The 27826-nt window shown below is 40.0% G+C and overlaps 3 protein-coding genes and 1 pseudogene across 4 annotated transcripts; 2 read left to right on the forward strand and 2 right to left on the reverse strand.

Annotated features, from left to right (window-relative positions):
* Positions 1-68: 68 nt before the first annotated feature.
* Positions 69-3869, reverse strand: LOC135338777 (NACHT, LRR and PYD domains-containing protein 12-like). The gene is made up of 3 exons (XM_064534864.1): positions 3254-3869; positions 2657-2995; positions 69-2497 (listed from the first exon to the last, which is right to left on the reverse strand). The coding sequence occupies exons 1-3, from the start codon at positions 3276-3278 to the stop codon at positions 156-158; spliced, it is 2706 nt and encodes a 901-aa protein (XP_064390934.1). The 5' UTR covers positions 3279-3869; the 3' UTR covers positions 69-155.
* A 2867-nt stretch (positions 3870-6736) lies between these two features.
* LOC135338967 (protein EFR3 homolog B-like) overlaps positions 6737-27826 on the forward strand; it is a 90304-nt pseudogene continuing 69214 nt past the window's right edge.
* On the forward strand, positions 7890-27694 carry LOC135338770 (NBAS subunit of NRZ tethering complex-like). 2 transcript variants are annotated; one of them, XM_064534852.1, is made up of 41 exons: positions 7890-8145; positions 8791-8841; positions 9182-9235; positions 9317-9397; positions 9514-9639; positions 13685-13732; positions 13834-13910; positions 14072-14137; positions 14226-14276; positions 14373-14436; positions 14749-14807; positions 15350-15452; positions 15606-15841; positions 16061-16172; positions 16371-16451; positions 17276-17407; positions 17577-17656; positions 17723-17852; positions 18033-18208; positions 18387-18724; positions 18821-18897; positions 19254-19374; positions 19473-19664; positions 19785-19851; positions 20231-20341; positions 20971-21046; positions 21226-21342; positions 21634-21694; positions 21776-21894; positions 22058-22159; positions 22360-22470; positions 22544-22732; positions 22793-22849; positions 23044-23213; positions 23709-23783; positions 23995-24103; positions 24260-24343; positions 24529-24656; positions 25690-25801; positions 26139-26255; positions 27157-27694. In XM_064534852.1, the coding sequence occupies exons 1-41, from the start codon at positions 7900-7902 to the stop codon at positions 27520-27522; spliced, it is 4872 nt and encodes a 1623-aa protein (XP_064390922.1). In that variant the 5' UTR covers positions 7890-7899; the 3' UTR covers positions 27523-27694. The 2 variants fall into 2 exon arrangements, with proteins under 2 accessions (XP_064390922.1, XP_064390924.1); XM_064534854.1 differs by lacking the exon at positions 7890-8145 and adding an exon at positions 8199-8203.
* On the reverse strand, positions 11209-13659 carry LOC135338779 (uncharacterized). The gene is made up of 7 exons (XM_064534866.1): positions 13045-13659; positions 12820-12997; positions 12562-12763; positions 11955-12510; positions 11720-11906; positions 11414-11660; positions 11209-11343 (listed from the first exon to the last, which is right to left on the reverse strand). The coding sequence occupies exons 1-6, from the start codon at positions 13411-13413 to the stop codon at positions 11464-11466; spliced, it is 1689 nt and encodes a 562-aa protein (XP_064390936.1). The 5' UTR covers positions 13414-13659; the 3' UTR covers positions 11209-11343; positions 11414-11463.

Here is a 27826-nt window from a genome sequence, read left to right on the forward strand (position 1 = left end):
AGCCCTTGTTATTGCTGTGCTATTGACAAGTTGTAATTAATTAACAACATTTGTTTTTATAGTGTCTAACATAATTATATATACTAGTATATAATACTTCACTACTTTTCTCTATGCATTTAAATTGTCATTGAATGCATTATGGCAGAATTAAATCAATTGTCAAAACCGTATGAAAAACAATCAATCTCAGGTAGTCCATTTCTCTTCCTCTCTTTGTTAGCGTCCCTGAATACTGTCTCGATACAGGATCTTAGGCGGTTGGGTATCCACAATAGTGTCAGTTCAGAGCAGTGGGTGGTTAGATGTCTGGCAAGCGTCTTCATTCCATCTTCTGTTATTGAGGCATTACCATAAATGTATAGTGTTTCAATCTTGTTGATCAGTCCAGTTGATAGCTCCTTGATACTCTGATCAGTCAGTTCACAGGAACGCAAGTCCAATGTTCTGAGAGTCTTATTGACTGCAAGTCCAGCAGCAATGTGACGACAGCTAGTCACTGTGTTACCAGACAAATAAAGATATTCGAGGGAATTGTTTGTATTCAGAAGTTGATAGAGGGCAGCTCCATTGTCGTCTGATATTGTTAGTGAGCACCTGCGCAGGTCCAGGCTCTTTAATGATGTGTTAGTTGACAAGGCCTCACAGAGTGTGCAAAGTCCACTGTTACCAATGGCATTATTAGACAAAACCAATTTAGATATTGAACTAGTGTTCTCGATAATCTCAGCGATGTGTATCCCTGCTGTAGGAATATCATTATTAGAGTTGGGACACTTGGAGAGTCCTCGGGCCAGAAATTTGCAGCCTTGGTCACTAATAGAGCAAATTTCGAGGCTCAGTGTGAATCCATTACTGCTATTGGAACAAACTGATGCGAAATATCCAACAGAGAGGCAGTCAATAGCATTCATTGTAGTGTTATGAAGATCTAGATTGTGACTAAGAAGATCAGCCACAAACACACACAGTCGCGAGTCTTCAGCTTCGTACAAACAATTGATGAGGGACAACAAAAGGGGCTTCGGCTCACCATGCTTCTTCTCTTTCTCAGTTTTGGCAATCTTTCTGACCAGATCAAAAACAGTGGCTGGAACTGGACACAAGAATCGAGGTAGCAAGCTGAGGATTGGTCGATTAGTTCTCAGTTTGGTGATACCAGCATAAAACTGGAAGACTGCACTGAATCGAGGATTACCAAACAGCTTCTGGAATACAGAAATTTGTTGCTTGGGAGACATGAGAGAAATGTGGATTGCTGCTAGTAGCTCTTGAATAGACAAGTGGAGAAAGCAGTAGTAAACCAGATGACCATCGCTAATGATACTGGGAACAGTTTGTAATAGTCCAACGTTTGAAATTTCCTTCGTAATGCGAAGAGCGACCAAATCATTGTCAGTAAATGTTGCTTTGTTGGCTTCAATCCCATGATATGCAAGTTGACACATTTGTACGGTCTGCGTTCTGACTTCTGAAGGCAGTGAGTCTGGGGATGTGATGTCTCCCACTGGAGTGGTTTTCCCCAACTTCTCCTGGAGGTATCTCTTGAGAGAGCTTTGGACAAGTGATGTGAATATCCCGTGGTTGGATGTGGGGAGTGAGTGGTTATCAGAAAGGAAGCAATTAACGACAATGGAAGCATTGAGGGGGAGGTAGCAGCTACCTTCTACCACTGGGTTCTCTCCAATTCTCTCCAGTAGAGTCTGCGCAGCTTGTGAGTCACCATTCAGACACTCAGTAAAATACTGTTCTAGTTGATGTGGAGTGAACCCCAACACCTCCACCCTGGACGACACTAGTGGGTGGAGCTCAGCCGAAGATGACGGTCGAGATGTTACAATCACAGCTGATTCGTGTAGGGCTCCTTTTTGTGACATGTCTAGTCGGATTAGTTTGTTGATGATTGAGTCTCTAGGGAGGTCAGAAGGAAGCTCGTCCCATCCGTCCAGCACCCACAGTACACCTTTGCCATACAGTGATTTTATTACTGCCTCTGTCTCGTTAGCAACGGCCGTATCGATGCAGGGAAGTATGTCAGAAATTGTTTTTGCTTCTCTGACAAGTGGATCTCTCAGTCTCACGAGGATTGCAATATCGAACTCTTGGAACAGTTTCCCCTTTGCCCACTCCTGACAAATGTGTAGAGCAAGGGTGCTCTTGCCAGAGCCAGGAGCTCCTTCAATCAACACAAAGTTTCGTCTATCCCCAATCTCAGAGAAAATGTTAGTCAAGTTAACAGGAGTTTTTAAAAGTAAAATGTCATCAATTTTCCCCGTAATTGTTAGTTTAACAAATTCATCATCGATTCTTCCTCTCTGTATTTCCTCCTTCTGAATCATGGCCAGTTTAAAAATTTTCTTTGTTGAGACAGGAGGCCATTGTGTGGCTGACGTGGATACTTGTATTCTGTAGCAACTTTGTAGGTAGTCCCTGTAAGAGGACAGCTTGTGGTTCAGCAGGACCCTCTCTCGGGAGGGGGGACACGAGGTGGTAGAGTCTGGGGAAACAAAACAATAGGTGAGTACCATTTGTTGTGATAGTTAATAGAGAATTGTATGTGTAATAATAGCAATTAAGTTGACAGTCCCTTATTTGGTTGCAATCACTCCCACAACGTATGGTACCACAATGACCACACTCTAACATGGCGACTCACATTTGTCAGACAAGTACTTGCACACTTGAACAGCAACGTCTCCTTTGAGCAGAGAGAGTATGATGAGTAGCAGAGCTTGGAAGGTGGCTTGTAGTTGGTTCTTGTTCTGCCAGTATTCTAGGGCAAGTTTCATTCCAGCTTGAGTGCGGTTTAGACGTGTTTTAGCCTTCACTTCACTGACGTCAGTTTTCTGTCCAGGTGACAGCTCCAGCTTTTCAAGATAGTCATCAGTGTTATCGAAACATGCTGCTAACTCGGGTAGATCTGGTTCCTTTATTTCTGTATTGAGCTGTTCATCAGTCAGTTTCAATTCTGTCTTCAGATCATCAATTGTGAGCTCTGAGGGAATTCACCATTAATAATTTTGTAGCAGTGAGTCAGTGGACTCTAATATCTGTCTATGCACGTCATATCAATAGTTGTTATACTATCAAAGGTGAAAGTGGTGTAGACCCATAGATGATATAGATATAGATCTAGTGCTGATGTCAGTATAGTAGAACCAAGATCTAGATCCCGAGCGAGCTAGATATAGGGGATGTGTCATGTGTAATTGTGTGTATTAATCTAACTGAATCATTCAAGGACTTAGATTACCTTGATTTTGCTCTTTAGCGGCCATTCCAACATGTACATCTAGTTTGTTTACTTGCCAGAGTTTGTTTACTTGCTTGGCAGAGGAGGTACGACACGGTCACATGACCAGCCAAAAGGATTATGAATCTCATTAACTTGTGCATGAATATCATTCAAGACTGTGTACTTTGATAGTGGATTTGGTTTGGCGTGTATCTTTCAAGAAATACACTTGATGTTTCTAAGATCAGGGTGGTTGATTGCTGGGCTTATACTGATGTGAAATAGCTTTTCAACCAGTTTCAACCACCACTTAGATTTTGAGATATTATTGTTTTTAGTGTAATTCTGTTTTAGAGTATTTAATAAGTATTTTGTGCCTGCATTCAGGATAGGATCACTGCCAACATCTGAGCCTTGGTTCTTACAACAAATCTAATCTCTACTTGTAAAACTCTAGCTACTAGCCGGCCAGCAACAAATTCACTGAGTTTTATGCTCTCAACTTGTTTCTTTATGGCGCTTACTTGCCACCAGTTGAATGTCGTCATTGGAATGCATTTTTAATGACTTCTTTGTCTTTCTTGCCTCAATCAAGACATACCAGCCACGTGAGCTTAACCGCGTGTCGTACCTCCTCTGCCTTGCTTGGCAGAGGAGGTACGACATAGGTTGACCTTTTTGCTAATGAGTTACTCCCGTATTGCATTCCTGCAGCATGACAGGATGTCACGCCCACATTTACCTAGAGGAGGTGTGGCCTTGTGTCATAATTAAATTTTTATCATCAAGTTTCACGGAGGAATTGTGAGTGTACGGAGAAAGAAGAGAATATACGGAAGCACAACACCAAAACTTGCTCTCCTAGCTAGCTAAAAGACTACAAACGATCATAGTACTCTACAGTAGTTATAAATAATGCCTAGCTATATCCTGTGACATAAGAAAATGAATAGCATAGTCATTGTTGAAGAAATAAGCTATTAACTTACAGTGTAAGAGTTTGTTGTGCTTTCTATGGCTCCTGTGTTAATGTAACACTTATAGTAGATACTAAGATTGATAAACTAGTAGAAAATGCCTCTTGGAGAGACTCCAGAAGAGATAAACACAAAGAACAGTAAAATAGCGCTGACAGTGCATAAAATACCTGCTGAGTCAACACAAATATCATGTGGGCGTGACATCCTGTCATGCTGCAGGAATGCAATACGGGAGTAACTCATTAGCAAAAGGTCAACCCAGTTGTTCCGCCAAGATTCCGGAAGTACTATATAAGTACACAAATTTATTTGTAACGGAAGTTCAACTTCCGCTATCAAAATGAAGCTAATACTAAAAGTAATTAAATATTCACACACTTATATTCTACAAAGTATTGTACATACACTCACGAACGAGCTCAGGCACGTAGAACTGTTCCTAGTCTACATGCATACACGAAAATAGTTGTTAAGCTTTTATAAGTTTGGCTCCACGAGCTCAAATAGCACTCTATGTCATATGATAGTACTCCTCTAGAACAAGTGACAAAAAATTTTGCTAACAAAGTGAAGCTACGTGATGGGTATCAACAAAATTTGTAAGCTTTGAGCATTACTTTGCAAAAACATTTTGCTTGTACCCAGCTTTGAAGCAAAAATTATGAGCTTGCAAAACTTGACCACAATTTCCATGTCAAACCACATGGAGTCCCACAAGATGGAGTGCACCACACGTACACAGACTATGGCACATCATAGACATTCCAGGTTTGTTGTCACACAATAATGATATAAAAAATTAATGTAAAATAGTGTCTAGCTAGTAAGCGAAAAACTAGAAGGCAGCTTTCTTTTGGGGAAGTCAGTGACAGTGTTGCAGACAACGGAGTATGTGAGTTGTGCCATGGCGTCAGTGGGAATATGAGTAGTCCAAGCAACTGGCGAAGTGAGCCAGCACGTACCCTTGCAGCCTCCTTGAACATTGATTTCACTCGTCAGGTTTGTCCTAAATGTAGAAAAGATATAACACGCTGTTTAGGGGATGATACATACGCACCACGATGGGACAAACCTAACAAAAAAAGCATATGTAGTGTATTGGAATGTACAGATGCTATACTAGCGTCACTCAGTAAACCCAAAGATCTCATAGAAGATGCATTTCGACGCGCTAAAGTGGATGTGACTACATATCCTTTTTTAGCAAAATAGGAAAAACAACATTTTTACGATATTTTTACCAGAACGCTAAGTTTATATCTTCAGGATTGGAAAGCTCGACCCCAGGCACCCTAGCAAATGTAAGACTTTCAAATCAAGAGTACGAATTGGGTTTTTTAGCATTTGTAGGTCTGGTGGGAACAGCTTACTTTAAACAACATGCAACAGGATTTGACACTAACTCACCAGCTACATATTACCATTCATTGTCTGAACAAAATTTAACAGTTAAAGAACAACACTCTATTTGGCTAGACAATATAAGGCAAAATATCTGGGACAGGGTCAAATTTGAAAACGAGATGATACCATCTGATGATGCACTTTTGCTTCATTGGAAGTGATCGTGTTGGGTTCTACACATGTGGCAACAATCTGATCAACCCATTATGACATTAGAGCCATTAGAAAACTACGGTTGGAGTATCACAGACAATGAGCTCACCATTAAATGGGATACTGCCACCAACGTACAGGCTGTCCGTGATCGAGTCGACTCACTCCTTAAAGGATGCAAGTGTTCGACAGGTTGTTTGACTGGACGGTGTGGCTGCAAGAAAAGGGGGAAGCATTGTTCAATTGGCTGTGAGTGTTTAAATTGTGGTAATAACATAGCAGGGTCAAAACAGAAGGAAACTCACATTATATCTCTGGAAGAAGATGTGGAGGCAGGCAGATTGACAGACAGAGAAGGGGAAGACATCGTCGACTGGGTGTTCGGACAAAATACAGGGAGTGACAGTCAAACCAGTCAGTCTGAATCAGAGCCTGAGTTAGACTAAGATTAAATTGTTATGTTTAAGATATTGTTTGTTATGCTTAAAATATTGTTTATGTTTTTACTTGTACTCAAATTATGTGTGGCTTTACTAGGCATGCTAAAACAAGTGACAAAAAATTTTGGTAACAACGAATCTGTTCCTTACTTAGCATACACTGTAGCTAAAGGCTTGTACAACAGCTACCAGCTAAAACTGGCTTGTACTCGCTCACCGTTATTCCATAAGCGCCGTCTCAGTAAAAATTCCAGGGGGGCTGGTGGTAGCTTTTTGTAACAAAAACAGTGCAACCTCTTTCAAAAATAAGAGGCATGGCATTATTTAAGGCTTGGTGGTTGCTACAACACCTATGCAGCCAGTATCAGACGTTATAGCTTGAGTTATAGGACTGTATCTTCAGCTATTGCCACTAACCTACACACTATCAAGCGGAGCTTCTTTGTGATTTTTGTTGCTGTTGATGACGTCACGGTTGCAAATATATTCACGTGAGCTGTCAGATGGCGGAGCAACTGCAGCTCTACTGTAAAAACCTCTGCTCTCACGTTACGTTTACAGCTTGGTCTACTATCAATCAAGACACAGAACTAGATCTAACTATGGCGACGTGCTTCTGCTGCCCCAAACCTCGCTACAAACGGCTGGTTGATGGGCTCTTCCCAGAGGACCCTCAAACACCCACACCTGTGTCTGCTAATATGGACAAGCTGCTCTTCTTTGCTTAAACCTCCCCTGACCATCTGGACAATATTGGAGAGTACCTCGCTCTGAGACTGCGTCGGAGCCTGTAAAGAGAGAGAAACGGGTTAGACGACTATTTCAGAGACGTACCTGTACAATGTCGACATGTCATGTATAGCTAGGGGAAAGTTATCGACCATCCCCATATCTACCGAGGGGTCTGACACTCTTTTAAATCTTGTACACCCTTCGCCTAAATCTTTGGTAAATCTCTTTAAATCTTGGGTAAATCTCAATCTTTATCTGACCTATGAACCTTCTCCATGAAGAACCTTGCATCGAGGTGCATGCACTATCTGCATGCACTATCTCTATTACATTATTGTGCATCACTTTATAATTATATTCGCTATACAAAGACTGTACTGAGTGACTGAATCAAGGTGAGCCATGATCAAACAGCGATTACTGATTTCTTCTTTGTCATTGATGAGATTGACAGATTGACAAATGATAATAAGAAGCTACATGATACCAGTGACTCTCAATCTACTCTGCAGTCATGTACTCCCATTCTACGACAGACTGTGGCAAATGCTGAAAGGAATGTATCTAGGTTACCACATGGTATAGGAGACACTCAGAAATATTGAAGAAGTTTGCAACTTCTCTGTTTATATATGCGGGTTCCTTAGCATATGACTTCCTCCAGAAAAACCTTTCCAAAGTTATGCCTTCTCTGCGAAGTGTACAGCGAATTGTTCACTCAGAATACAAGACTATCAATGAAGGTCAATTTCGTTTCGATGAACTTGCTGAATACATTGATCTTCACAATGCACCGAGATTGATATCTGTAGGAGAAGATGCCACAAGAGTCATTTCAAGAATTGAATATGACCATGAAACTGACAGGTGCGTTGGTTTTGTACTACCTCTTAATGATTCTGGTCTACCTGAAGTTGACTCATTTCTAGCTGTTTCGTTTGAAGCAATTGAAAAAATGTTTAGCAAACACAAAATGGTAAAGTACGCTTACGTGTATATGGCTAAACCTCTAGCACTTGGTGTGCCTGCATTCTGCTTGGCATGTTTTGGTAGCGATAACTTGTTTACGACACCTACCACAATGACTTGGTGGCAACATATTATAACAGAATGTCACAAAAGGAGTATTGTAGTGCTAAGTTTTGGCTCAGACGGCGATTCTCGTCTCTTATCTGGTATGCAGATATGTGCAGGCCTACATGTGAGTGACTCTAGATACAAGGAAGAGATTAAACTGATTCCTAAGTATCTCTGGACAAGTATGCTGATTACAATTATTATGTTCCGTGTTTGTTCCAGTGTTTGTATGGAATAATTAGATATGAATTAAGACACTGCATGTGTACATTATTAATTGGGTACAAAACAAGCCGAATCCCGATCATCCGAAACCTCGATTTTCTGGAAGAATTATTCGGATGATATTCATGTAGCAAACAATTACTTACACATGTGCATTAAAGTGCCCACATGGTTGGAAAGCTATAGCGTTGCTGATCCTATAGAAGCAACTACTAGTAGTCCATGTAGCTTAATTGCTACTTTGTTACGTCTATACTAAACATAATTTTATATAGCAAATAACGTACTGCATTACGTGTAGGACTATAAGAGCTTTGGACATTGTTTTTTGATTTTGTATGCAGAGGCTCTTGAATTAATGGATGGGTGTGGCTCAATCTGGTGTCCGAATATTTTAGCCATTGGGATGAGGGTGCATGGGGGCATCAGTATTCGGATAATTGCATGAGGCTCAACTGTAATTGTGTATTAGGCTACATTTTGTGGCTTGCTTCTGTTTTCTGTTTGTGAGGTTATTAAGCTAATACTTACCTTTTCTTGTTAGGTGGATTGTGCTCTACAGTTGATTGAGTTTGGTATGGAGAAGGGAGTTAAGGTGTGTGCATATGTATGCCAATTCTGTGCATATATCTAATTATAATAGAGGTCATTTTTCTGTGTTTACATCATACCATGATAATAAGCAACGTTTCAGAGCTTAGCTTCAGAGCTACAGCTCTAAACTTGTGTGTTGATAATTGCTATATATTTAACAAAAGCATCACAAACAAGAATTCCTGACAAGTGTATAACTTAAAACCCTACAGTTTATTCTTGTTCTAGCAAGTTTTATCATGTTCTATACTATCAAGTTCTAACAGCATGTACAATGTACTAGGTATACCCATTCAGCATGTATAGTCTAACCATTAAGTTGCACCTCCTCACCATTACAGAATCTTGATCTCCTCCATCATCATCTTCAAACCTTATACACCCTGGTGTACAAGGTGGGACCATAATTATGCCAATAATACTCTTTTGTTCTCAAACTATACTAGTGGTACACATCAAGGTTATTTTGTGTGCAGTGTAATGCTGACAGTCGACTGACCTTGACTAGACTACAAGCTATGAGCAACTTGGAGGTTCTCACTCTAATGTTGAATGAGGTAATTTGGCAGCCAAGTGGGTACTATGAATATGCCATGATTGTCCAATGTGGGCGGGAGCATTGATTCGTTGTTAACCATGCATACTGTACGTAACTTTATATCTCTCCTTGCAGCCATCGGGTCCTGAATTTGTAAAAATATTCACCGAGTGTGTGAATCCATTTCTCTCTCGTCTCTCATCTCTCCATCCTGGGGTGGGGGAGCAGCTGCTAACAGATTTTCTCGTGCAGCTGGCAAAGGTATGGTGATCTCGTTCCGCTATTATAGTGTAAACTGATGTTTTAAAGGGAGGGTGACACGAAAAAATCAACTTTTTATTTTTGCATAAATGTGTTCTGTTTGGGACCCAGATGCATGTTATAAAGATTGAAATATTTTAATTAATTATTGATGAAGTTACAGAAGGTTTAGTGGGGCAGATTTAGCATCCTGTCTAATGGACTTCCTGTTGTGGTTGAATGTGGGCGCGGCTACTACGTGATGTCATAAAAGGAACAGTAGTGTAGCAACTATGAGTTCAAGCAGTGATGACAGTGGTAGTTCTAGTGTTCTAAGCCTCTCTTGTTCAGTGTCTTCTGTTGAAAGTGATGTGTCAGAAGTTTCAGAACATGGAAGTAATCAAGAAACAATTGAGCCCTACAGATTTGAGCCTGAAGAGAGTGACACACCATTAGACACTGAAGAGACAGAACCAGGAGGAGCGGAAGACAGTGATGATGATGATGATGACTCTGAAGGTGAAGAGAGACTCCTCAACAGAGATTGGTATGCATGTGCTTCATACAAAAACGCACATAAACAAGCATGTAATCTATTCAGGTGTCAGTGTGGAAACTGTGTTATAATGCCAACGGGAAGAGAGTGTGTATGTTGCTGTGAAGTGGAAAGTGTCGTAGAGAAGAAGGAAGAAAATCATACTGATATAAGTTGCATAACTGACCATGAAGGATTCACACCGGTGTGCCTCGATGTGTGGGTACTTCAAACAGCATACTCTAACTATAGATATCGTTATGGTGATCCTGAAGAGAAGCACATCCATGAGTAAGTGTTACTGTGTATATAATTATAAGCCATGAAATAATATTATTTTCTTCGTACAATGTAGGCGTTACCGTTTCATTGCTTATCGGCAACTTGCTGGTTGGTGTTGGGGATGGCTTGGTCGGAAAATGAGGGTAGTACTACCAAGCTGCGCTGTAAACCGAATCAGGACAAGTTTCCCTTCTGCTAACTATGCTGGATTTAAGTATCCACAAGTGTCAAATTCAACAACATAAATATAAATTGTCATACGTACATGAAAAATGTGAGCAAATATATACTTAATGGTCAGGGGTGATGAATCTGCTTTGGTGCTGAGCAATGGCAATCGATTTTTCTGGTTTTACAAAATCGCTACTTAGGCTGGTAGGTATCAGTGAAGATCCAGTAGAGGATGATGCACCACCGTTGTCAGAACACAGTGACAATGTTTCCTTCACTAATTCATCGATGTATCCTATAAAAGAACATGCATATATACATCATTATTCTGGCATATATACGTGTCCCACCATATGTTGGATTTTCAACAACTTTTCGGACTATGTAGCCACCCTTCTTATATTTGGGAAACACGATGTCATACCTCTCCTCGCCCCTTTTGGTCACAGCCTGCTTTCGATTGGCATTCTCATTAAAATGTAGTGCTGCTACCTGCAACCTGTATATATATAATAAGATAGGTAATTAGGCAAAGATAAACCATGTAAACAATTGTATGGCTAACCTGCAGTGCATTCCTTGGTACGAAAATGCGGTTGACTTAGGGGCAAAGTGTATGACCACACTATGGAACGCTTCGAGTGAAGATTTTTGATACATAGGTGAAAGTTTAGCTACATCTTTACACACTCTAGGATTTGTCAGCAGAGGCGATAGTTTTTCACTGGCTTTAGTGTCTGTATATAGCATGTACCACAATTATAATAGATATGTATACTGCCAAACATTTATTACAGTATCACTTACGTCTTTTAAACCACTTTTTGTTTCTTTTTCGTCCAACAAGCCTGTGATGACTACACTTTCGAAAGAGTTGTCCATGTCCAGAGTGCTTGGTTATCTAATGATAACCATTTGGCTACCATTACATCTCCTTTGCAATCGGGGGTGGATGCAACACACCAATACATGTGGTTGGTAATGCTTTGTTCCCATTTGCCCACAAGCTCACAATCTTTTGTTTTGGCTAAGGCTTTCAACTTTTTACGAAGCCCTGCATAATATGTAATGATATAATTATAGCATTTATCTAACTATACCATAATTATTTACCTTTCACAACATGCCATATGTCAAAGTAGTGCTTGATGTCAGGGTTCTGCTCCCTTATGAACTTAGCTATCTGTTGATGTCTATCTGTGACCAACGTCCCCACTTTGATACCTTTCTTCTTCAAAAATTCTAACACTCGTATAAGACCTTCTTTCTCCATGTGGTTGCTACTAGCAACTTCATTGCTCTGTAGTGCATGCAGGTCATCAATACATATAAATACATATACATGTACCTGAACCAATTTGAAGTCAACTATCTTGTTCAGGACTGAATAAGAACCATACTGTGCAGTGTGACCAGGACTATCTGATCGTCCGTCTCCAGCTAGCACTAGCGGTTTTCCTTTCTTTTTTAGTGACATCAATAGGGACTTCTGATTTTGCTTCCAAACGTTATCAATTGCAGGTTGAAGGTATTTGTTTTGATGGCGAAAAAAAGTTCTTCTAGTGATTGCAGCGACATTTAGGATCTTGAAGATGTGAAGAGCTTTAGATGGGAATGCTCCAGAGTAGAGAATGGCAGCTGACATAAGTATATTTCCAAGGGGAATGTTGCACACATAAGGCTGGCTATCCCATACACGTTTCTTGCGGCAATGTCTGCATGTCTGAACAATTCGTAAGAAAGAACCAAAAACCACCTTCTTAATGACGGCACTCTTTCCACAATAGAAACAGGACACAAACAGTAGCAAAAGGGAAGATTCCGATACCATGTAGAAAGTATCTCCGTTTGGTCTGTGTTGGTCATTACAAGGCTCAATCGTCCCATCAGTCGTCTCATCAGAACTACATACCAGGTACATACAAACACAAGTATAATCATACAACTCTACTTACGATTCTTGATATGTTCCTGTTGATGTACTCATGTCAATAGAACACTCAGAATCAGATGTAGGACATCTCCTTGGAGTAGATTCAAACAAGGGCACATCGAGAACACATTGTACACCCGCTTCTGCTGTTTGGGGATTTACTTGTGTGAGATTACATTGCACTTCAGCATCTTGAAATAGTGGTGTGACCTTGACTTGTATTTCTAGAGTAATAGAAACACTTCACTGTATAATTGTTATTGGCCATAGAATCTCTTACCTTTGGTGCTTGTTTTTGGCAATACTTGAGTACGCACATTTCTTTGGCTAACTTGAACACAGGCTTGCACTGATACATGGTTGTATTTAGGACTAGGTTCATCATCTGATTCGACTTCAGCAGAAGCCTCACTGACAGTTGGAAGGTGTGAGGGTCCAGCAATAATTTGATTGACAATCTGTACTGGTTAAGCTTACAAAATGCAAGGATTAACAGCACCTTTACCTCATGCCGTTGCCTTTTCTCTACAACTCCTCTTCTTCCGATGCCACTCCCTTCTGCTCTTCTCTTATGACCAATTTCGTGATCTGTTTGGGGTGATCGATGAAATATTGTTGGGACACTTTCAGGTTTCAGCCGCCTTCTTTTCTTCAGGCCAAATTGAGAAGCAAGAGCTGAGTCAATTTCAAAGCTGTCATCAGTAAAATGTTCACTACAAACGAAGGAGTGATCAGTGGCCTTCCATTGAGCTCTTGTTCGTTGAACTTGCTTTTCCCACTTTTTTCTTAATCCAGCATCCTTGGGAAACTTAAACAAGCTTACTTTTTCACTAGGAGTGTTTGAGCACCCAGCAGCTACACATCTGTTGACCATAGTAGCTACAGTTGAGTTGCATTCAGTTTTGCATGTATTCCTTCTATGACATCACGTAGTAGCCGCGCCCACATTCAACCACAACAGGAAGTCCATTAGACAGGATGCTAAATCTGCCTCACTAAACCTTCTGTAACTTCATCAATAATTAATTAAAATATTTCAATCTTTATAACATGCATCTGGGTCCCAAACAGAACACATTTATGCAAAAATAAAAAAGTTGATTTTTTCGTGTCACCCTCCCTTTAATGGTTTTCTTTTCTCTCAGAATGACCTTGAGCCTTGCTTGCTGCTGTTTCAACAGTCACCAGGACAGGTAAGATTGATTGTTGTAGACTGGTGGTCTAGCTGTGCTTACCTTATTGAGCGTATAATTATGCCTGTGATTGTATATATTTAATGTCACTGTGTATACAGGGTGCTCAAGAGAGTGTGTTCAAATCAGTCAAACAGACCGTGACTCTTGCACTGAGGGTAGTGTACGCCTGTGAAAGGTAATGATCGTATTTAGTACTGTGTTTGTTATAATTGTATGACTTGTATATCTACATGTACATGCTGCCACCCCATTTTTCATTTGCGATGCTCTTGTGTATAATGCATGACTTTTGTGATGCAATTAAAAGTCCAACATAAATTATATACATTTCTACAGAGGTGATCAGTTGTCAATGGCAGATGGTATTGTGGAATGTCTGCCAATCACCGGACCTGCCTCAGGGTGAGTACATGTATAGCATATCTAGGTGACCATATCATGAGGAAATTGTTGTTTCTGTTGTTTGCTAACTAAAGTTTCTTTTTTGCAGCGATCTCTCCGACCTTGGTGCTCAAGTTGACCTTTTGAGGGTTCACTTAATGTACGTTAGTATCGTAAAGTGCTACATAGCTCTTTTTTAGCACAACTGTCATGAACATTCTTGCATGTATTGAGGTCCGATTTTCCTGTTATGCAGAGCCCTGGACACTTTGCAAGAGTATGGAGTACATAAACCAGTGCACTATGTTAAAGATATTCAGGTAACAGATCTAGTATGCACATGCAGTTGATTTGCGTTGAGTTGTAAACCGTATAGCACGAGGCACTTATCGTGGAATGGCCTCTAAAATCATTTCGTTCGTGGGTTGACTGCTTACCAGAAGCCATGGCAGATCAATACTTCTAAGTAAAAAACAATTTTTTCGTGGAATAAATTTTCATGTAGGATTGCTAACCCGCGAAAATTAAGCTCCTTGAAAACTTCGCGCTATATGACAAAAATTTAATGGTATTCTATATAGTGTATGGTATGTATGGTGTCAGAGATTCTTTAATGTGCATTACTGCCACAGAACGATCCTGTTGAAGTGCAACAGTTGATGATCAAGTTGACAAGAGTTGCTAACAGGAGGTATTGGAATACAAACCGGGTGTATTTGTCTTGTTGGCATTAAGTAAGTATAATTATGTTTACGTACACTTCTATTTGCTCCACCTTGCTCATGCAGGTATTCGCTCGTTTCTCTCGTTTTGAGCGAATACCTGAGCGAGGTGGAGCAAATGCAGCCCGACCAGACCATGCCCAGATATACGCTCAGATGCAATCTATACCAGGCCGAGGAGGCGACCTAGTGTTATTTTAGAGACAAATCGGCCTGGGAACGAGGCTATTACTTCCTTAGATACGTATAGCTAGTAATTTCTCTTCGGTCAAAACATTAATTTTATTGTTAACAATATTTAGTCAGTTCGTGGGTTATAATTTCGTGGCTGGATGCACTTTAGGTAAATATGGTCAATGATCGCTCTGCTGGTATAATATTTGTGCTCAGGGTTGTGCTCAGGGTTTCGACCACGAAAACCTTGAACAGTTTGCACCCCTCCCTCCCGCTAAAATTTTCCCAATATACGGTAGCACTTTTATTATTTATGTTCGTCCATGTGTGTATATAGGCACCCTCCATTGAGTGAGTCCGAGTGGAGGAAGTTGCTCCAAAACCTTCTTTCTTTGAGATCACAAGTGTTCACCTGTGTGGAAATTAGTACCTGCTACAAGGTACGTACGTATAATACTATACAATTATGTATGCATGGGTGAGGCTTAGACTCGAATTAAGGCCTGGGACATGCAAGCTAGGATCAATTATTATAGTCCCTCAAATACAAGTAGCTATACTTTTACTACGTTTTTTTATATTTCTGTGTAAAGGTTTTTGCGGAGAGCTTACTCTGCTCGGGACAAAAGACCAATATCAGCTTGGCCAGTCAATTGCTAACCCTCTCCAGGGGGTCCCATCGTAGACCACCCCCCACACAGCGTCTTCCTGCCTCATCGTTCAACTACCGCCTTTCGTATGAGGTGTCGTGTGAGCTGGTACTAAATGCAACCAGGGAATACTTCAACTCAGCAGCCTCACTTATGGATGAAGATATGGATCTTGCAAGGTTCGTATATACCTGGCTATCCTATGTAGTGTGTTTGGTAGGTGCACATGTATATGACTGTTCTTAATTATCTTACCAAACCGTGCATTACCATGTAAACTTAAGACGAGCCGGTGTGTATGGCTATTCAGTCCGCATGCCATGCTTCTAGAATACTCGCAATTGTGTTGGTGATTGTGCAAGGGCGTTTTCTAATATGTAGCTCTATTCAATCTCCAGGTGCTGCCTTGATCTGTTCTCCAGTCCAACAGCAGCAGTACAGACTGAGTGGAACCTTATTGCCTCCATGGGTCTCCTGGATGACTTTGGTGTGAATATCCTTCCTCTTCAGGTGATTTTTAGCCTCATTCGTTGAGTGTATTAACAGATAAAAATGTTTTGTTAGAGCATCGGGAACACTTTAGTTAGTTAGAAAGTATGTATAGGTTCTGGATACAATCGAGAATCTAAGCTACACCCATTGAATGTACATGCATGTGCACAGCAGTTGTTAGGTTCAACTTTTTGTTTTAAACATGCTTATCTACAGGTTCGACTTACTGAGAACAAGTTGGACATAGTGAGAAATGTTTTAGACTCTTCACCCACTGCATACAGAGACTACGAAAAAGTAAGTACATTGTTTCATACATGCATGTATAGGCACTTCTTGACCCACTAGGATCTTAATATAGCAAAAGACCGTATCTAGATAATGTTGGGTCTCCCTCTCCCTCTCTCTCCTTCTCTCTCTCCTCCTATTTTCCCCTCTCTTTTGGGGGGAAGCTTCCCCCCCCAGACTAGATGAATCCCTGGCAGTTATGATTTCTTATCATTATTATGCCTCAGTGCGCATGCGCAAGCGAGATATACGGTAGTTTGTGTGTGTGTCTGTGCTACAGCTGCTCAAGGATTGAACTGTAAGTAAGAGTTTCTATAGGCTTCTAGTATAACGTTTTCGTTCGTGGATTTGCAAAATAATGCTTCGTTCTCGAGTGATGCCTACTTTTGCTTACTTGGAAAGCCATTGCAGCCTTTTCAGAAGAGTGCGTAGCAAAACTTGTCCATGGAGTGTTGCTACTCATACATCATGTTGTGACAAAAACATGCACTAGCTATAGCAGATGTAAATTACTAAACACGTACTTAAATGAACAACACGTCTGCACTAGAACGCTAGATATTGGTAGCTGCAAGAGTGAGAAGAGAGCTGCAAGGCTCTGCTGATGCGGCCATTCATTTTAGACTCGATCGTTTTTAACAACAATCATGGTCTACCATTACCCACTCCTTGAGTTTTTCTGTGATTCTGCATGAGCAATTTAAAATATTTACCATGATGTTTGTATATACTATAATAGCTAGTAGCTTTACGTTATGTAGCTTTGACAGCTCCATCGAGGCATCAGCACCCGCGGTGCTTTAGATATCATAATTATGCGTTTTCCCCTCCAGATAACTCGACTGTCTCGTTTGCTGGAGGGTGCCGGGGAAAATGGCTCTGCAGAGGACAAGAGCCTCACAGAAAGAACACTAATACCCTCCGAGGGACACTCACTCATCCTGATTATCCTGTCAGCTTTGCAGGTGACAGTTGTACACTACAATAATTATTTGTGCTATTTTGATTTGTTGCAGTAGGTGTGTTTTATCCGTGTTGATTGTGTCTTTGCATGCCTTAACGATTTCACCAGGATGCATATAATAATACTGTTACAGTATAGTGATATGGTACACCAACTGGCACATTTTGCAGAAGCATGATATGAAACTCGCTGAAAATCTTTGCCAGCGATTAGTTGAAATGAAGTTTGCCCCGGCTTGGGAAATTTGCAGGTAATTGTACCAGTCCGGGTATATGTAAATTTAATTTTAAATTCCAATTGTACACTTACCTTGCAGGAAGGTAGCTATTGATAGTGATTCATTGAGCTTGGCCACCAAGATGACATTAATGAACTTCTGCCTCACCTTCTGCCCCCCTGAAGAGATAGAGTGCACCATCTCTCTGAGACAAAACTTGCAAGTCCAGGTATGTTACATGTGTACGTGCAGTCTCTGTGTGACATCATCTATTTTCACTGTATGATATAAACTCTACGAATACACTCAAATGTCGATTGAGTTACTGTCTGTTGTTTTCATTTGTTAAATATAAAATTATAGCTATATGTTATTGTGAAACAATTCCCGTTTCTGGACTCTATTTCAGAGCCTTTTTAGTGGATGTGTTGAGAAAACGAGCGTCATCTCCACTAGAGGGCGTGGCAAGTTGTCGGGTCTTGCTGATACAAGTGGTGCTACGACAGTTGTCAAGGGACTCATGGATAAAGGAATGCAAAGCATTGTCAAAAGTGCTGGGGCCATGCAGCAACTCATCAAGACTAGGTACGTATCTCCTGACTGATTGTGTATTTGGAACTGCTTGTACTTCTGTCACAAATGTACGTGCTTGGTGTATTTAATGCTGCTGCCGTGTCAATAGACGTGATGCATGAGATATGCCTTCATGACCCTTCAAACTGTAATTTTCACAATAATTAAAGCTGGATTACAACTTATCCAGGCAATCTCCTGAGCCACCCAACAAGCCTTTGGCTGAAAAATCCTCTGAAGGCTTCATCAGTATTATTGCAGAGCTTAGTAAGATCGCTGAGTCAGCAACTTCCTCTCCTAAACAAGACATTAAAATCACATCCCACCCGTTCTATTCAACCCGAGTCTCAACCCCATCAAATGATACCGATGGTGATGGTGGAGCTGATGCAGCACATTACTATGGGGATTGGGGCATGCCTGGAGATGTGGGAGTTAAACTAGCTGTTAACCAGGCGCTACTCTACGCTGTACAAGTGGCAAACGCCATGGCAGCAAAAAAAGACAAGAAGATGGATTGTACTAAAGGTGGGTGGCAATATATAGTGTGTTCAAGTCTTGTGGCTTGATATTTTAATGTTGAGAGTTACCATTAATTTTAGTATTATCGTACGTTTTCAATAGCTCTGTTGGATCTGGCTGAGGAATGCAGCTGTGTGGACACTCCTCTAATGCTGGGATATTTGTTCGCCTTGCCTGAGGTATGTTAAGGGAAACTATACCATTCACAAGATACATGTGTAGTGAAATCTCATGTGATTGTAACTATACCGTAGTCGTTCTAATTATAGAACCATCCTAATACAAGCACCAACTGTGGAATTAAATTTTTTTCTGTTCTAAATAAGAATCATTTCTCATGTTTTTTGTGGTACGCCTTATTCAACTTTTCCAAATTTTTTTCTTTTGGTAAGAACCATTGTAATTGAAGAACCATTCTAGATCCATAATTCTTTTACATCTCCAAATAAGCACCATTTCCAGATTTTGTTGGTGCTATAATTAGAACGATTACGGTACTAAGAGTTCAATTATGCATATAATTATATGTTTACAGGCGGATTCTGCTGACAAGTTGCTCTCAACTTTTCCGAAGTCAAAACGTTCTTTTGAGCTGGCACTTTTCTATCTGTCCCTGCAAATCTATGTCCAATTTCTGCCATCATTTCGACCTGAAGGTACAATGTATATGGTATATACCCATGCACTTGTATATCGCTGTGTATACGTTGCTTCTCCTGCTGTTTTCTTACTGTCATCAAAACTGTCTCTTCAGAAATTCTGTCTCAGCAAAATCCTTACACGCACTCTCCCGCTGAGGTAATGAATCATGTGATATGCCAAGTGATGTCATGTGACTCAACAACCTGGCCTGAGACGTTAAAACCACTGCTAGAACTACTGCATAAATACCAAGAGAAAGTTAACGATCTCAAAGAAGCAGAGGAACTGCTTGGTCTCGGGTTAGGTTAGTTCATTGCTACAGGTCTATATAATACGTAGATGCCCTAGCTTTGACTATACATACATGTATATCTTAGTTTGTGATCTATCTGTGACTGGTGCATGGTATTGTCTATCACTGCAGGTATTGATACGGATCAGTTTGAGAGTGACTCGGAATACAGGCACAACATTGTTCTTATGCTTGCAAGGTACGCGTTCGCTATACTAACTGTATAATTATGTACATGCAGTATAAGTAAGTACTTATACTGCATGTACATATACAGTTAGCAGGACTGTAAAAATTGGAGACCTGCTCTATAAACCATATATATCGGGTAAATAACGTTATTTTTGGCGCCGACACCGAATTAATTTGGCGAATCAATGTATAAGGGTGCCAAACTTACTATTATATGTTTTAGGTGTCCCAGTCTAACGGATGAGATACAATAATGCCATACATGCAACATGATTGTAAAATGAAATCGGGTAGTTCAATTGCGTCATTCGCCAAATTATAATAGAGTCTCTAAGTTGGAGTTATAACCTTACTGGTGTTTGTCCTCTCTCGTTGTGTTGTTACAGAACACTGAGTAAGAAGGGATTCACAATTGCTTGCAAGTTGGCCAAACGGCACCACATTCCTGATTGGGAGGTGTACATGGAGCTACTGGAAACACTCCTAACAACATCCTCGTGAGTCGTGCATGAATGTACAGTATGATTGTACCAGCATGCAAATGTTCCTATTCTCAAAAGGCTTATTAATAAGGACTGCTTTATTATGCCTCGAGGTGTATAGCCGCACAGCTGACTCTGTGTGTGTGTCTGTGTATTCCAGCTGAAACTGCTCAACGGTTGCAATACTACTAAAACTAACAGTTTCTATAGGCTTCTAGCCACGTTTCGGATTTTAGATCATGGATTTACAAACTAAAGCTTCGTTCTTGAGTTATGGCTCACTTGCATGCAGTAAAGGTCAGAATCTTTTATAGCATCATGCATCTGTTCGCACAAACTTCTATTCAACTTACGTATGAGTTAGTCTTGCACTAAAGCGCTAGCTGTTTGTTAGCTACAAGAGTCGGAAAAAGCTGCATTGCTGCATGCATGTACATTGCCAGAAGCAGCCCTTGTGAACTCTGACCTTATTGCAGATCTACCCCTTTTTTATCATAACATTATACAAAGGAAACTAATGACCTCTTCTATAACACTATAGAGCGAAAGCAAAACATGGCGAGAGGCATTAGCACAATGCTGCTTAATATTGCCAACACGTTTTTATACTATATTATGTACAAAGACTATGAATTATTGTGCAGATTGGAGTCCCATGAAGTTCCTCGTAGAATCAAGGACAATAACGTCATGAACGTTCTTTTATGCAATCCTCAGCAGGTCAGGCTATACGTGTATAATTATGGCATTGAATTATTTTGCGTTGTAGCCTATTGCTAAGTCCTGTGTGTTGAAGAATCTCATACAATTCCCATAACTCATGTTCGTGCCATATCTCAGATATTATACTGGTTCTTTTTGTCATTAAGCAATGACTATTTTTGTTTTCAATTTTACAGACATGTTGCAGACTGAACGATAGTACATATGAGAAACTGCGTGGTACTAATCTGACTGCAATGTTGTCATTTTACACTGCTCTGCAACAGTGTCTGGATAAGGGTGCCACAATAGAGGTATGCATAATGTATATACCACTCATTGCAATATAGGTATTACGCAAAACAAGAAATTAGGGTTGACGGTTTCAGTTACATGAGTCTGTCAATTATCAGGCTATACTTTACACATGTAACTATTTCGTTATGGGACGAAAATTACCGTAGAGTGCGAAATTCTCGAGGCACTTATATTTCGTGGATTGGCCTCTAAAAGCATTTTGTTGCACAATGTTTGCGGGAAAATTAAGCCCCTCGAAAATTTCGCACTATACGGTATAGGTCGGCTCATTAATTTTCTCCTTGCAGACAAACATTCCTGTGGCTACTCACATTAGACTACTGAAGAAGTTAAAAGCCAATGTTTCTGGTATGCAATTATTGGACATGCTGGCTCTTTATATTGTATCAACCTTGGCTCATGTATACCCTCCCTCTACAAATCCAATAGGTATTAACTACAAGGCGTTGATGTCTGGAGAGGTGAATCCTCTGACCACCCTCAGCTCTGCTCTGACTGATAACAATGTACATGTAGTTGCAAAATTGGCCGACAAAATACCAATTAAAGTACGTTTTTTTCACAACAAATACTTTGCAGTCAGCTCGTACCCACCTGCCCCTTAGGCTATGACCAAAAATGTCTTGGAGTAAAATCGTGCTTTTGCAGTCACCAAAAGTATATACACTCAATAAGTATTGTTGAATTTATTGACTGCTAATCTCGTTGCAGGATGGTGGGTATATGAATGCTGACATGGTGTTTAGGGCGTACACAGAGATCCTTTTCTGGAAAGGAGACAAACGACAACAAGAAACTGATCCCAATTCATCAGTGAGTATAGCTCTCTTGGAGAGCTTTCAAAATTATAAAATTATTAGTGTCGGCCTTTTTTTTAACTTGTAAAAACTTTAACAATTTTCTTCTTGTCCAAACTGAGTGTGACCCTCTAGTAGCTAGTAGCTAGTGATCATACTGAATTTCTGCCAGTTGGTATGAGAGATTAACTCAATACTGTCTTTCTCCTGCTATAGCCTAAATGGGTGCATCGATATGAGGCGTGTCAAGAATTTCTCTTGAAACTAGGTGTCGCTGAAATAAGGCAATTTGTGAAAAACATCATCTTCTCAGACCAGTCACTGAAGGTTTGTTCTTTTTAATTGCCACAAGTCATGTGTCTGTGCATGGTCTCTGCATTAATGCACTGTTTTGTGACAGATTGGTTTGAGCACTCGCTTGGAGCTGGTGAAAAGATCTCAAAGGATCTGTCAGACAAGATTGAAGCAAGAGCCAATGGACACCGGATTTCAAGAGCTCAAAGCTGAGCTAGAAATTGGCTGCAAACATCTGAAAGTCCTCACCAGTACCGAGTTTGAGGATATCGCTACAACTTTTTCAATTGATGAGGTGTGTGTAACATAATGCTATAAATTTATCACATGTGCTTACCGTTTTCTCTCCAAACAGGAAAAGTGGGAAGAATATTTCACTGAACTGGACTTCTCAATGTCAGACCCAAACAAGGTATAGGTCATGATAGTACACGTATATTTATCACTCATTGTCCAGGTATATATATAGTTTGTGATTCATGCACTTTGAGTTGCAGATTGTAAACTACGTAAATTAATACACACTTCATTAACCTAGCTTATCACGCTCGGTATATTGTCCCTGCAAACTAATTGTAGCTTCCATGTTTTCACCCTTTTTAACAGGTCCACCTATTGTCTCTAAAGATGCTGACAGACTCGTTTCCCATTGAGCTGATGCAGACAGTCCTCTCTCTCACTCACTCGGTCTCATCCAACAAGCTCTCTGTGGCTGATCTGATACGAGAGGCACTGGAGGGGTGTGTGCAGGAGCTGTCACATGACGAACCACATAGGTAAGCAACATTTCCTATTGGTTTGCAAGTAAAAACACGGTCGCACGTTATGATTGTCGTCTAAAGTTATCTGGCTATTCAAATAGATTTTGAGCAAACACGTAGCTGCCTTTGTTAATGTTATTTGCTATACATAATTATGTATGACTATTGTATAGTTGTCTGTTTGTGGCGCCTAATTGTAATTGTATAGATTAAGGTTTAAACTTTTACCGCAATTCCACCTTTCATCTAGTTGGGGGGCAGGGATGAACTTTCCCCCCAAAGTGAATAATGGCATCATCACATTAGTACTAGCTGTCTATGATGTGCAATATGTAACTAAATCTATTGTGATGCACTAGCATGTAATAGGGGTAGGGGGTGTGGTCAGCAAATCACTACCAAAAATTTCCCCCCAAACTTTTAATCCTAGATGAAACCCTGCCACTTGGTATTTTTATTGTACGTTTATATACACTGCGTGTATAGTCCTATACACTTCCCATACTGTAGGGACAGCACTGGCACTGCTCATATTGAAAAACTTGAGAAGATCATGGCCTCAGTTTCCAAACACGAGAGTAAAAGGTGTGGTTTCAGCCTGCTCTGTATTGTACATACCTCCCTAATAAAATAGCAGCATAAAATTACCTCACTCGTTATTGTTTTGAAAAGGTACGTATGTATACATATGCATGCTGATTCTGACCCTTCACAGATTGTATTGTTGACAGCAAATTTATTCTTGGATATGCCCTGTCTCGTAAACTTGTGTTCACTTTCCTTTCTTACTTTACAGTGGTACTCTGGTCAGTAGCAAGCAGTTACTGGAAGTGTTGCAGCCATTCTGTAGCAACAGCTCTTTCAGCGCCCACACACGAAGAACAGTGCTGCAATTGATAGAAAAGGTAACACCAATTAGCGTATTGCACAGTACAGAAATGAGGTAGATCTAGTGAGGGCCATAATTATGAGAGTTATTCTTTGGATGCTGGCTCACTATACATTCATTATTGACAAACTGCATTATACCGTTATACTAAATGATCATACTATACATACAGTATCTCTACCTGTCTGATGAAGATGTTGGTCTGCTCCTACTCTACCAAACACAGTCTATACTCTCTACCGATTTCAGTTCAGAGGTCAGAATCCATAGTTTTTTTACATTTTACTATTGTAATGACACCTGATGCAGCTATTCCCGAATTACAATACTCAGCGATTAAGCGTATACTGTTATCAGTAATTATGCAGTACATATGCTGTAGTTGTAATTGACAATTGCATGCCATACATGTGTAATGCAATCAATTATTGTCTTTTGTAGGTGACGATTGAAAACCTATCAACAGATGAGTCTCGAGACAATTTCTTCTCCCAGCTTCTAAAAGAGGCCAGGAGCGTGGATAAAGTAACAAAACTGTTCTCTCTATTGGAAGCATGGGCAAACTCAAGGTACATGTACATTACAAATTCTACTCCCAAGAAATAGTCATGTATTGTTAGCATTCACTCACATGCATGCATGTACGATTGACGAGCTGTAATAATATTATTGAGCATCGATCGTTAGACATTTGCGTCTTACTGTACCTGTGTGTGTGTGTGTAAGCTAATCACTACTGCTTTGTCCGCATGTGACTTGCACAATCCATGCATGCAATTGACTACTGTATAGCGGATAATTTTCGTTGGTATACATTTTTACCCGAGGCTGTGCCACGGCCAGCGGGTATAGTAGTCCGTTGGTTGGTGGTTTGTTTGTCTGTTTATGACATCAGAGTCTGCTCACCTGGCTGACTGCGTTTACAGCGTAGATAGTCCCCACATGCACGACAAGTTATTAGTTTTAATAGTGGCAGCTTTCGATGTTAGAGCCTCATTGTCGAATAAAAGCGAGCAAAATTGAACTTGCACGTTGGCCTCTAGCTCTATAGGCATCGGTACATATTTACAAATGAAGTGATCCTGTACCAGGAACAATGGAAAAGGATCACTAAAGTAGAAAGTTAGAAGTTACGATTGTTGCTTCTTTGCATGCCCCTAGCCCTATATATACCAGCAGGAGCCATATTTCTAACACTCTAGGTACTATAGGCTTTTTTGCTGTGATCCTAAAGTCCCCCACAGTGCATGTCTCATACTAAAGCTCGGTTCTCCAAACTTTCAGCATGCCTCTTATAGTCTATAGAATTGCATTGCTCATGTTACTTGCTACTTGGCCAGCTTCCATGCTTCATAAACTGCTTTATTGTATTTATGTAAACAGCCGAGGGTTAACATTTCAGTGCTCTAGTTTTATGAACTAAATATTTCGTATTTTAAATATTCGTGCAGCTCAGGATAGTGACGTTGAATCTATTGCTGTAGAATAATTTCGTAGTTTTAATTTTCGTATGATGCTCTTCAATACGAAAATTTCCACCAAACGAAAATAATTATACAACGATGTACTCACATATAATTATACTGACTACATGCTTTACAGCTCAGTACCAACTCAGTCGTGGATCGGCCTACTCACAGCAGCTGCTGAGATGTCTGCAGCTGTCAGCATTGTGCCCGTCATAAGAGCGGGGTTGAGAAACATTCCACCTCAGGTACGTTTTAGGTAATAGGCCAATAGCTATTATAGTGCATTTTTTCATCATCTAAAGTACGTGTTTCCTTTGCATGCAATATCAGTTATTAAAATTAATCGGTTATCCGTATATAGCGAGTATAATTTTCTTTGGTGCAAAATTTCGTATGAACTACCCAATTTATTATACAGTTATGTTGAACGTATTGGGGAATTCCACAGTTTTAATTTTCGTATGATGCTCTACAATACGAAATATATGAAAGTTTCCACCATACGAAAATAACCTGCTATATACGGTATATGTATATCTGCATGCATGTATCTGCCTGCTGGCATTATACTACACCGCTCAGGTTGATGAGAGATTGGTGGAGTTGATATCCAAATCCAGTTCATCTGAAGCACTGAAGTTGATTTTTGTCAGTTCCAGTCAAGATAATATTAAGTCAACCATACGGTCAATGGTCGATGTAAGTAACAATTCTCAATTCTTATACCATATATAATTATGCCTCGGTGCGCATGCGCAAGCGAGGTATACGGTAGTGTGTGTGTGTGTGTGTAGATTGCTATTTTAATTCATGGATTTGCAAAATAATGATTCGTTCTCGAGTTATGCCTAGTTTTGCTTACTTGGAATGCCATTGCAGCCTTTTCAGAAGAGTGCGTATATAGGAAAACTTGTCCATGGAGAGTTGCTATACTCTACCTACGTAGTTTTTAGCGTTGCACTAGGACGCTAGCTATTGGTAGCTGCAAGGCTCTGCTGGTGCAGCCCGATTCATTTTAGACTTGAACTTTTGGCATCGATCATTTTTAATAACAATGATTGTCGATCATTACCCATTCTTTGAGTTTCCCTGTGATTCTGCCTGCATGCAGCAAAATTCATGATGTGTGTGTAGAAACTCTATTATTAGCTTTATGTTATGTATAGCTTTGGTACCTCCACCGAGGCATCAGCACCTGCGGTGCTTTCATTATTGTAGCGGGTATAAATGTTTAATTGTTGGTGGAATTAGTCTGTCGTATTCTAAATTTCAGATTGGTGAAGTAGAACTATTGTGATTAATAATTTTGCAGTTTTCATTAATTAATAATATGCTACAAAAACTATGAAATTTGCCCCATGCATACAAAAATAACCCGCTATACAGTAGTCAATATATACGGGGTTACCTTGACCTAGATTTATATCTTAAATTTGTTTATTCATTTTCATGACAGATCTCATTTTCATTAATTATGCTACAAAAACTATGAAATTTGCCCCATGCATACGAAAATAACCCGCTATACAGTAGTCAATATATACGGGGTTACCTTGACCTAGATTTATATCTTAAATTTGTTTATTCATTTTCATGACAGATCTCATTTCCAGAAGATCTCAATCTCTTGGAGCTCATAGTCATTACTGGCAGTGTGGCAGTTATCAAGACATTCCATAACTCTTTATACCTCCAATTATGTGAATATCTACAAAAATCGATGACAGTCGAGAATCTAAACATGCACCTTTTTGCGAGGTATTTCCAATGCTCTGAATCAGAGCTACCAAAGAAATTGAGTCTGGATTGTCCCTCACTGCGTGTGAAGAGGGTAGCACAGCAGCTGTATGAGGAGGGACTGGTAGTCGATGCTGGGTCACTTCTGCTCAAGCTACAAGACTTTCACCCCACTGTTTCAACTCTAAATGGGGCTGTTACATTCATCCGCAAACTATTTTCAAACTAGTGAGTGATTTATCGTTACTTATGCGCTAGGGCCGCCAGTATACTGAACATTGGACATACATGAATCAGTCTGTTAGAATTAGAATTATTATGATTGCTTATAGTTACAATTATAGTGCATCATAATCGTATAGTATTGTATAGATTCTACAATATAATTATGAAAACAATCATTGAGTGTGCTTGTATTATTAATAACGGTTTCCACTAGCTAATATGAACTATTTTCTATTTGCTACTGTATAACCATGCACTCAATAATAATAATTATGCATGTTGCTCTGTAGCTTTATTAGCACACCTGC

Source organism: Halichondria panicea, chromosome 7, assembly GCF_963675165.1.
Source record: "Halichondria panicea chromosome 7, odHalPani1.1, whole genome shotgun sequence".
Lineage (NCBI taxonomy): Eukaryota > Metazoa > Porifera > Demospongiae > Suberitida > Halichondriidae > Halichondria > Halichondria panicea.